Source organism: Bombina bombina, chromosome 12 (assembly GCF_027579735.1).
Source record: "Bombina bombina isolate aBomBom1 chromosome 12, aBomBom1.pri, whole genome shotgun sequence".
In the NCBI taxonomy this organism is placed as follows: Eukaryota; Metazoa; Chordata; class Amphibia; order Anura; family Bombinatoridae; genus Bombina; species Bombina bombina.
The window spans coordinates 40,295,433-40,307,690 of record NC_069510.1 but is presented as its reverse complement, the minus strand read 5'-3'; the positions used below and the strand labels follow the sequence as shown (position 1 = coordinate 40,307,690).

Below are 12,258 nucleotides of genomic sequence, written 5' to 3'. Positions count from 1 at the left end.
AAAGAGCGAAACCAGAAACAGAATCGAAGTAAGGTACGCTCTAGGCACTTCCGGTTATATCGATCAGCAGGAAACACTCAAGATATTTCCGGTATTACCAATTTCTAATTTTTAATGGAGAGAATGACAAAATCTTTAAGGGTACTATCGAACAACACTGATATTCAGTTACAATGTAGAAATCCATGAAGGAATACTTTATTTATTTATAATTATACTCATATCCTCTTCCGGGTTAAAAAAAAATAAAAATTTGGCGCCAAATAATCAGCGGCAAAACACCGATTGGTTAACAATAATCTTAAATAGAGCCACCATCACACACCACCCATAGTCTTGAAAAAGGCCCAGATTTGGGCCGAAACGCGTTGGCAGAATTGGTGAGCTTTTTTCCTACAATATATGTTCATTTGTTAGCTTTATTGCACTATTGTATATTTCTTTTACAGGTTGGATATAGGGATTACACCCAGGGTTTACCGGACACTCCCTTACCCACCACCTTCACATTGTTTGGAACCTTCTCTTGAGGAGACTTAAGGAAGCTTTACTTACAATACATATATCATTTGGAACTTTGTATCACTGATATTGTTTATCACTATTTTTTATCACTGACTTTTACCAGGGACACTTTTGCATACAGCTTTTTTCCATTTTTCCCTTTTTTCACTTTTTATTTTATTTTTTGGATTTTTCTGTTTGGACAGTCACGGTCACATTTTACACTGTTCATATTTTGAGGGGGTACCCCCCTTTCTTTCTTCTATTGCCACTAATTTTTTGTGGAATTTTTTGTGCATTTTTCTAAGCACATTTGCACTTTATATAGGGAATACTGTTCCCATTAACAGATATAATTGTCCAACCATCATCTTTCATTTAATCTATTACCATTTGTTTTCATTATATGATAATGTTTTATATATTTTGTGCTTATTGTACCATGGATCCATTATTTTACCTATGTGTTTTAATTGTAATAAATTGTATTTAATTTGCACATATCTTTAAAGATACTGAATAATCAGTAATTATTTATCATATGTGAGAATCTTTATAACATTCTAGTACGCCATTTATCCACCTTTTTTTTTTCCTTTGTATATATGGTTTAACCCCACCCGCCATATGTCATTTTAGTTGCTCTGCCTATTTTGGCGCTCCTAGGTCTCTTTCCTATTCTTCATGTTCCAATCAATTAGGGCAGTCTTTGACTGTATGGTTGTCCCCAACACAGTATAAGCATAGATTATACTGTCTTCTCCTGTTTTTCTCCACTTGGCTGAGTGGCCCCTTTAGGAATCCTATCTCCATAGGTTCTGTTGTGCTTTTGGTAATAGGCTGAGACTGCACATTATAAGATGGTTTTCTTACTGAACTTTGTTAGGATCGTCATATAGTTGTGACATGGCATCAAAAAATAACGATAGGGATCCCAATATAGGATTGTTTGCTTCATAGAATATATTTGCCCAGGCTCTTGCTTCTCCTTTAAGAAAGGATATGACTGTGAGGACTTTTATGCGCTCAGAAGGATATGTTTTTCACTTTAAATCAAATAATAAAGTACAAACATTCTTAAATTCTCTGTATAAGGTTCTGTCTCCACTGAATTTCTCAGAGACTCCTACTATAGGTTCTGGAGAACTATCTGTTATGGGTTTTACATTATCACTAACATATTTTTTTAGAGCATTATTTTCTATTTGTAAATCCCTAATTTGTTGGGACATGATTTCAATCTTTTGTGACATGTTTACAACATGTCCTGGTATATCTGCTGGATTCATGTTTAATTTGACTTGGTATTACTTTCAGGAGGCCGTCTGAACTGTTTTAGAGAAAATGCTAAATAAATTATTAAGCTAACTCTTGTTGAATCACAACTGCAGATATATATGGATATGTTGCTCACAGTACAATGGAGTTGGTAACAAACATACGGCTAGATTACGAGTTGTGCTGTAAGCTAAAAAAGCAGCGTTAACAGGTCCTAATGCTGCTTTTTTATGCCCGCTGGTATTACGAGTCTTGCAGGTTTAGGGGCACTGCACACTTTTTTGGCCTTACCGCAAACAGACTTACGTAAACTTCGTAAAGTCTTTTTTCTATTGGACTTCCTTTAAATGATGTCATCCAAGATGGCGTCCCTTAGATTCCGATTGGCTGATAGAATTCTATCAGCCAATCGGAATTAAGGTAGTTAATCCTTAATTGGTTGATCCAATCAGCCAATAGGATTGACCTTGCATTCTATTGGTTGTTCCAATCAGCAAATAGAATGCAAGCTCAATCCTATTGGCTGATTGCATCAGCCAAAAGGATTTTTTCTACCTTAATTCCGATTGGCTGATAGAATTCTTGGATGACGTAATTTAAAGGAACCGTCATTCAGTAAGATGACTCCGGATGAAGAGAATGCTCCGCGTCGGATGTCTTGAAGATGGAGCTGCTCCGTGTTGGATGGATGAAGACTTCTGCTCGCCTGGAGGACCATTTCGCCCGGCTTGGATGAAGACTTCTGGCCGTCTGGAGGACCACTTCACCCGGCTTGGATGAAGACTTCTCCCGGCTTCGTTGAGAGCTTCGGCCCAGTTGGATGAAGACTTCTGCCGCTTCCTTGAGGATGGATGTCCGGTCTTCAGAACAGTAAGTCGATCTTCAGGGGGTTAGTGTTAGGTTAGTGTGGGGGGGGTGTACTTTAGCTAATTTAATTTAGTTAATTAATTTAATTGTAGTGTAGTGTTAGGTGTTATTTTAACTTAGGTTAGGTTTTATTTTACAGGTCAATTTGTATTTATATTAGCTAGGTAGTTATTAAATAGTTAATAACTATTTAGTAACTATTCTACCTAGTTAAAATAAATACAAACTTGCCTGTAAAATAAAAATAAACCCTAAACTAGATACATATAGCACGTACAACCAGCTCACCGCTGACTTAAGCAGCGCTGGTATTGGAGTGACGTGTGGAGCAAAATTTGCTCTATGCTCACTTTTTGTCTGTTAACGCCGGGTTTGTAAAAACCAATAATACCAGCGCTGTATGTAAGTGAGCGTTGAGAAAAAACTGCACGTTAGCACCGCACCCCTGTTATCGCAAAACTCGTAATTTCGCAGATAGATCTTAAAAGTAAATAACTTGCACATACTACTGTATGTATCTATACTTAAGATATAAGTATGACAGAGTGAGCGTTTGTTATACCTAAATACTGCCACGCTATATAATATGGTTCCGGATGCTTAAGCTAATTTAACAGGAGGCAGTTAGACAGGATAACTGTTAACAGTGAAATATTAAGTACCTTGCCTGCAGATAAGATTCACCTTGGATGTCAGCAAGAGGACAAGGAACAAGCCGAGTGGAAGTCAGCATTTCAGGAACTGACGAGAAGCTGTGCACGCTGATCCTCTATGGGAGCTGTGTGATGCGACCGATGACGTCTGCTTAGCCGTGCGGCTGCTTCCAGCTGACAAGTGGAGCAGCTGAGGGACTGTGTGCAGGAACAAGCGTCTGATGATCGAAAGTGGAGAAGGGAGGATCCAGAATTCAGAGATCATCAAGCGGAAGTTCAGGAAACAGCAAAGATAGCTTGACGAAATACCAAGCAATGTGAATTGTAATTCCTGAGGTTAAATAGCGTATAAAGGGGCGGATCTAAATGAATGGTATAGGTGAAAGGAGGAAGATTGTGACATTATGATACCAAATGTGTTAAAGATATAAGAAACAATTTGAAGGTGTATTATTAAAGATGATAATAATAATAATAATGTGAATATTTGCTGGCGGCAGAAATGTTGTTTTGAATGCTTGTCTAGGCACTGATAAACATGGCATAGGTTAAACTTGTTACATGAAACACAAAGGGGCTGACATCAAATGTCGGACAGACATGATTGCCGACAGCATTTGCTGGTAAAATGCTTGTGCAATGCCACCCCCTGTACAGTCACTAGCAAGGGGTGTCAATCATCCCGATCGTATCTGATCGGGATGATTGCAGTCCGTCACCTCAGAGGTAGCGGATGAGTTAAGAAGCAGCGGTCTTAAGAGCGCTGCTTCTTAAATCCTGTTTCCAGCGAGGCGGAAGGCTTGCACGGAATAAGCAGCATCTGCTGCTTGATAAATAGGCCCCAAAATGTCAAAACTCAAGACAATATTACCTCTTTATTAAAGCAAGGATCCCATCCAGAGAACCTGTCCACACCTATTTAGGGCTAGCAAGAAGCAAGTGTTTGTGCAAACCCTCCTCAATGATCATGCACAACCTATTCCACAAGAGCAGAGCTTGCCAATCACCCCAGACTAAACAGCCTGGGTTGTTTTACATTTACCACCTATTTGGTGGTGGTCTTAAAGGAACACTAAATTCAAAATTAAACTTTGATGATTCAGACAGAGCACACAATTTTAAACAAATTTCCAATTCACTTCCATTATCTATATGTGCACAATCTTTTTTATATACAATCTTTCTGAGGCCTCATCTCCTACTGACCATGTGCAAGAATTCTCATTATTTATACATATATGCATTTTGTGATTGGCTGATGGCTGTCACATGATGCAGGGGGAGGAAAATGGAACTCTCTTTAAAATTTGTCATAGAAAAATCCACACCTCATTTGAAATTTAGACAGGGGTATATTTAACAAACAGTATAGTAAGACCACTGCTCCTTAACTCATGTGGCGGATTGCAATCATTCTGATCAATTGGCCGAAGAATGTGCAGGGGGCGGCATTGCACAAGCATTTCATCCAAAATGCTTGTGCAATGATAAATGCAGACAGCTTACACTACAGTGGATCATGTCCGCATGACATTTAATAAATCGGCTTCAAATTGCTTTTACATTGTTTAAATTGAACCCCATAATCATAGAAGCTAGAAGACAATTGCTCTTACCTCTTTCTCCTTTCAATCCTTGATCCCCCTTTTCTCCTATAGAAATAAATTACAGTATGTTATATTATCCATAGTTAGACAGATCCTGCAAGCTTTGGTCTTAAGACAGTCCCCAACAATACAAAGGTTTATCTTATTTTGCAGTCTTTACAAAACAAACCAGACACATTTGGAAAAAAGGAGCAAATTTATCTTTAGTTAAGTAAAATCCTAAGAACATGTTATTATACATTTCAAAGTGATTCATAAAAAGTCAAAGTCGACATTAACCTATTAATTTAATAGCGAAGTATCTTTGCAAATGTTTTTCCCATATCAACATTTATTTTAATTTAACTATATTAAATCCCCCTATATAAAGTACAAAAATAAACAATTTTTACAGTAATTTTTCACTTTATTGCTTTTTAAATCTTTATAGCAATGCCATTCAACTTGTAAACATATTGCTATATTTTATGTATTATAATTATAATATTGCAATTTAGATAAGATAAATACAGCTCTAATCTGTTCAAATGTTTTATAATAAAACCAAACAATAATTATATCAACCTTCATCGCCCTAATCAGTCATATTGGATAAGTCTTTAATTATGAATTTATTATTTCTTATATAAAACGACGTGGATAAAACTCTTATTACTTGTACTTGTTTAATATTCATTTTTTTTCTCTCTAGACAAATAACATCTCTAAATATATAAGGATTTATATTTTCCTTAATTAGAGGTTAATGCTTTTGATGTTCTTATTTGGTATATAGCTAGGAACTCCTTTTATGGCAAAGGTTATGAAATAATTTTGTAAGCGTCTCTAAATTAAACATCTTAAAACATCTGTTCACTATCACCAGACTGACGGACCAGTAGAATGGTTCAATAGAAAAGTGATTGACAAGGAAGTGAAAGAAAGATCTCCATACAGAAGGTGCCCCAAGCACCTGTTTTTATATATACAACATCCTTGAGGGCTACTAGATATAATCAAAGAAATGTGGCAACAAAAATCTAACCAATACCACAGTGTTATTGACATAGGACAGAAAGCCTGGGAGGCCCAGAAGACTAGCTATAATGGAAATGCAAGACTTAGGGTTTTACAACCAGGAGACAGGGTGTTGGTCCTATTTCCTACAGTAAAGAACAAGTTCCATAGTTCTTGGCATGGCCTCCATAAGATTAAGATTTTTGAACAAGTAAGAGAGGTAATTGTATAGTGATACAACCAGGCAGAAGACCTAACATTCTGAAGACTTAGGAGGACAAAGAGGTTTTTAACCTCAATAACAATTACTGACCAGGGATCCTGAAGTGAATATTGCAGAAACACTATCTCCTCATCAGAAATAGGTAGTTTGGGATTCTATCAGAAGGAATATGGATGTGCTTTCTGTAGTGCTGGGTAGGACCAATATTCTTTAAAACGGTATTGTTACTGAACCAGGTATAAAATAAACATTACACTTTAGGTAATCCCAGAAGCCAGGAAGGAAGCTATATGTTCTAAAATCTATGGAACTTGATGTTATTGTGTAGTCACAAAGTGAGTGGAATATTCCTAGAGTATTGGTGTTAAAACCTGATTGTTCATTAAGATTTTGTATGACTACTGTTAATTGAGTAGTGTGTCAAAACAGTATTATTTTCCAGTGCCCAGGATTGATTAACACATAGAGAGATAGAGGAAAGCTTGCTACCTGATGACTGTAGCCTCATAAAAGGCTATTGGCTGGTGCCCCTGACTGACTGAGGAAAGGAGAATACTGCTTTTTCTACATTAGAGGAATTGTTCCCTGCTAATTTTCAGCAAATAATAATAATAATAATAATAATAATAATAATAATAATAATAATAATAGATAGGATTCTGAAACCCCACAGACAATATGCCACAGCTTATTTGGATAATGTGGCCACTCACTGTACAGATAAGAACTCACATGTTCTCAAATATCCGACAGTTTTTTAATTTTTTTCTGCTTAGGTTAGGTTTTTCTTTACAATAGGTTTGGGTTACTCAATTGGTAGGGGTCAGGGAATACCCCAAACAGCAAAAGTGAAGGATTTTCAAAACTGACCACACCCCCTCACTAAGAAACAAGTCAGGATATTTTTAGGGTTAATTGGATATTATAGAATATTTATTACATATTTTTCTAAAATTGCTGCCCCCTGACTGACCTTATAAATGTGAATGCTTCATTGATGGTAAAGTAGTCTTGAGTGTGAACAGGCCTTTGTTAACTGAGGTAATTCATTGTGAAGAACACCCTGTGTTCTGTGTAAGCAGTGTGTTCCCATCAAGTGGGCAATAGACTCTCTAAAATATTATCTCCTGTGCCATAAATTCAAGTTGGCTACTGATCATGATGCCTTAACCTGAATAAAAATAAAGCTAAGAATGCAATGGTGAACAGATAGTTCCTTAGCTTGCAATTTTTACAGATGAACATAGGGCTGTGACTAAACATGAAAATGCTGACAACCTGTTCTGACTTAATTCATTTATGTCCATGGGGGTTCATCCCACAAGGTCTGAGCTGGTGGGGAGGATATGTGACAAAGTGCTGGGCAGGGTTGTGAATGGGTGTATTTAAGACCGGTAGCCATAGGGAAAGACTGTATTTGAACCTATTTATTTATTGTGCATTATGGGTCCTCCGGGGAGGGAGTATCTTGAAGAGTAGGGTGGGACAGTTCTCCACCCCACTTGATTACATGTCAAAGATCTAGTCAATTGTACTGGATTCTTTCTCTCTGTGGTAATGATCCTGTTTAAAGGGCCATAATAGTAAAACAATGGAATAATGAATTTGTTAATAATAGATAAATACATTTCTAGTATACTTGACACTATTTTTACATCAGTCTGAATGACTGAGATGTATTCTAAGGGGACATATTATGTAGAAGTTGGGGGGTTTCTCTGGGTGATTGATGTGGTTGCTATGGCAACCAGTTTGGCTTTTTTCCTATGGAGGAGTATTATACTATCTATTGCACACTATTGATCTTGTTCTCGTTGGTTTGAGAAAGGGGAACTATGTCCCTGAAACTTCAGTGGATAAAAAAAAACATATGCACTTTATTAAGCCCTGCGAGAGCAGATTTTCATACTTATGTTAAACATGAGAGTAAAGCAAATAGGTTTACATGAGTTACCTTTCATTCCAGCTGGTCCTGGCGGTCCCTGTGGTCCTTGCAGTCCTGGTACTCCAGGTTTCCCTGGGCATCCTATCAGAACTGCTGTCTTTTCGGAGGAGTTCCCAACTCCTACAAACTTCACCTCTAAAGTAAAGAGTAAAATAATAAACGTATAGCCTTAAAAAACAGCAACCTACATTAATAATCATGTAAGTGCTTATTGTATTTGAGTATTGACTAACCCCACTTCTAAGAAAGCTAATGGTGCAGGATAAACCTATAAATTATACACTGGTTGAAACTAAGGAGGCTATGGGGTAGATTTATCATACTTCGAGTGGCATACGATGTCCTCACTTAACATTGCACAAGCATTTCTGGTGAAATGCTTGTGCAATGACGCCCCCTGCTCACTGGCAACCAATCGGCCGCTAGCAGGGGCTGTCAATCATCTTGATCGGATCGGGATTATTTCAGGTTAAGGAGCAGCGGTCTTAAACTATGGGCCTTCGAAGCATCCGCTGCTTAATAAATGGAGCCCAATATCACTTAAAGGGACACAACCCAAAATATAGAGCATGCAATTTTAAAACTTTCTAATTTACTCCTATTATCAAAGTTTCTTCATTCTCTTAGTATCTTTATTTGAAAAGCAAGAATGTAAGTTGGTGAACAACCTGGGTTGTTCTTGTTGATTGGCGGATAAATTCACCCAGCAATAAATAAGTGCTGTCCATGGTTTATAGAAGTAAATTTGAAAGTTTTCTAAAATGTCATGCTCTGTCTGAATCATTAAAAAAAAAATAATAATAATAATTTTGACCTTACTTTCCATTTGACACTGTTATATTTAGTATGTTTGGCTTTGTTTATCTGATTTCTAGATGCTTGTTATATTATATGTTTTATAAAAAAAAAAACCCAAGTAGCATCACACACTAACTGTATTAATTAATGCTTCTAATTACCAGCTATAAATAAATAGATTTCATCCAGAAACATCAAATACATTTTTTTAGCTTTTCCTTAAATGTTTCAGAGATATTTGCATAACTCACCTGGACAGGTGGCCCCAGCAGAACAACCAATTAGTGTAACCCAAATGGTCAGAGCCAATAGTGTCTGTGCAGTAGGTCCCCTCATAGCCGGATGATGTATGTGGTACTGGAGCTGTAAAGCTTTTAAATCTACTTATTCTGTATTCTCTGTAGTTCTTACTAATAATGTAACTGTATGTCTTATAGTTCAGCTAAAAATATGCACGTTCTGCAGTTTTGTCTTATATGTTGCGCTATCAGCAACAGTTCACTATCAGTTTTCTTTTTAAATACAGAAGTAATACAAGTTCACACTGTAGATATACAGCACTGTGCAAGTTTTAGTTAGGTGTGAAAAAAGCTCTAAAGTAAGAAAGATTTCCAAATAGAAAAGTTAATAGTTTATTTGTATTGATTAACAAAATGCAAAGTGAGTGGAATAAAAATCTAATTCAAATCAATATTTGGTGTGACCATCCTTTGCCTTCAAAAGAGCATCGATTCTTCTAGGCAGACTTGTGCAATGTCAGGGATTTTGTAGGCATAAAGTCAGGTGCATGATTAAACAATTATACCAAACAGGTGCTTATGATCATCAATTTAATATGTAGCTTGAAACACATTCATTAACTGAAACAGAAACAGCTGTGTAGGAGGAATAAAACTGGATGAGGAACAGTCATGGAATGTTGCATGGAATGTTAATGTTAGGGACATTACCTCCCTGATTAAACCATTCCTTTAGTAAACAGGGTGGAAATCACCTCCCCGAACCAACTATGGGCTAGATTATGAGTGGCGTGTTATTTAATGCTCCCGCTTGTGTGCTATCTCTGCTAGAAGTAGTTTTTTTGCATGTGTTGAGTAGCATGCATATTACAAGCTTTGCACTAGCACTAACCCAAAGTGCGCAGAAAGCTGAATTTACAATACTGCAACTACAATAACGTATTCCCTCATAGAAGTCAATGGAGCAAGAAAAGTAGAAAAAGTTGAAAAAAAATCTAACATCTAACACCCTATTCACACGCAAACCGATTGCATTTTCTCAAGCAGGGCCGGATTGGCCTACCAGGATACCAGGAGATTTCCCGGTGGGCTGCAGTAGATTGGGCTGGAAAGCTACAATTTAAAGGGGTGATTAATGGATGCAATTGAGTTGTAGGGTTGCTATATAACATCAATCTGACATTTTTATTTAATACTAAGTAATATAATTTAATTCTGAAAAAAATATTGGAGGAGTGTCCCAGTAATCCCCTTTGACAAAAATGGGTCATGTGCATTCTACAGACTCAATGGTAAATAGGGCTGGTCTTCATATTTTTCCAGGGCTGCTTTTTATTTCCAGTCCAGCCCTGTTCTCAAGTGCGCTAACCGGATATGAAAATATTAATATTTCACATTCCACTGTCTTCACTTAGAAAAATCTGTATCCCTATGTTAAAACCTGTTTGAGTCTCTTTTTTCTAACACCTGGAACCTCATATCTTTGAGCCCTTATAAATTTTTTGTGAAATATTTTTTCTTAATAGTTTTTATTAGACAGTGTTATTATGAGTGTACCTGTACTTTTACATGTATTTCTTATGTGTTTTGTGACACATTTTGGACTCGCATAACAGTTAACCAGGGCTATATCCAGACGCGCGTTAAACTAAATTGCGCTCAAGCGATCGTGTTTACTTTCAACCTTCCAACGCGCGCAAGCAGCTGCGAAAATTCCTTTTTGCATGTGTGATACAGTTAGCGCACCGCTTGTAATCTTAGCCCTATGTTTGAGATTACTTATCTCTGATTCTTTTATGTGAGTTTTTTTTGCAAAAGTGCAATGTCTGGCTTTTGGTGTTTAAAGGGACAGTCAAGTCCAAAAAAACTTTCATGGTCCAAATAGAGCATGTCATTTTAAACAACTTTCAAATTTACTTTTATCACCAATTTTGCTTTGTTCTCTTGATATTCTTAGTTGAAAGCTAAACCTAGGAGGTTCATATGCTAATTTCTTAGACCTTAAAGGCCGCCTCTAATCTAAATGCATTTTGACAGTTTTTCACCACTAGAGGGCGTTAGTTCATGTATTTCATATAGATAACATTGAGCTCATGCACATGAATTTACAGAGGAGTGAGCACTGATTGACTAAAATGCAAGTCTGTCAAGAGAACTGAAATAAGGGGGCAGTCTGCAGATACTTAGATACAAGGTAATTACAGAGGTAAAATGTGTATTATTATAACTGTGTTGGTTATGCAAAACTAGGGAATGGGTAAATAAGGGATTATCTATCTTTTAAAACAACAACAATTCTGGTGTTGACTGTCCCTTTAAGTAGTCTTAAAATATTTTACATTCCATTCAAGTAGATTTAACGACTTACAGTAGATGAATTTATATGCAATTAGTCTACTGTATTGCCAGGGGCTGGGGAAGAGAAAAAAAGAGATAAACCTATATACTTAACACAACCGAACACCACAATTACTCTTTTTATTATTATTATCAGGTATTTGTAGAGCGCCAACAGATTCCGCAGCGCTCTTAAGAAAGTACCGATCGGTTTCCATTCTAACGTAATACCAAGGGGTCAATGTATTAAACCCCAGGCGGACATGATTCACTATAGCATGGTCTAAGACTGCCATCTTTGTTACGGAGCCAACTCTGGGGTATATCTCGTTGAAAGTTGAAATTGAATACGTGTCAGGTTAACGCAACTTCAGAGCTTGGTTAACTGTTACGTTCAACTAAAACTAATCGAAAATACACTGTACAGTTACACTTATATTAACATTGTCTAATAAAATTATTTTAAAAATATTGCATTAAAAAGGGCTCAAAGATATGAGGTCTCAAGTGTTTGAAAACAAAAAGGTACAAGGGGCTTTAGCATAAAGCTACATACATACACATGTATAAATATGCACTGTATATGTATTTTCCCCCCTTCTTCCAAAACCTCAACCCCCCAGCTATTTATAACTCTTGATAATAACATTAATAATCCAACCCTGCATGCCTGATGTCTTGGGGTCACACTTGACTCAGATCTTTCTTTCACTCCTCACATCCAAACCTCTCCACTCAAGTTCTAAAATGATCCTCCAGCACTGCAAGATCCCTTCTCCAAGGGGTGTTCCCTACTTTTCTGTAGGTGAAA

The 12,258-nt window shown here is 36.8% G+C and overlaps 1 protein-coding gene across 2 annotated transcripts in view; it reads right to left on the bottom strand.

Moving 5' to 3' along the window:
* The window catches only part of LOC128642607 (ficolin-1-B), a 97,241-nt gene extending 87,935 nt beyond the window's left edge, over positions 1-9,306 (bottom strand). Inside the window, exons 1-3 of one of the 2 annotated variants that reach the window (XM_053695378.1) lie at positions 9,123-9,306; positions 8,083-8,208; positions 4,919-4,954 (exon numbers count right to left, since the gene is read on the bottom strand). In XM_053695378.1, coding sequence (XP_053551353.1) covers positions 4,919-4,954; positions 8,083-8,208; positions 9,123-9,207 — 247 coding nt within the window. In that variant the 5' untranslated portion in view covers positions 9,208-9,306. The remainder of the gene's footprint in view (positions 1-4,918; positions 4,955-8,082; positions 8,209-9,122) is intronic. The other variant, XM_053695377.1, reaches the window with a different exon arrangement.
* Positions 9,307-12,258: the final 2,952 nt, after the last annotated feature.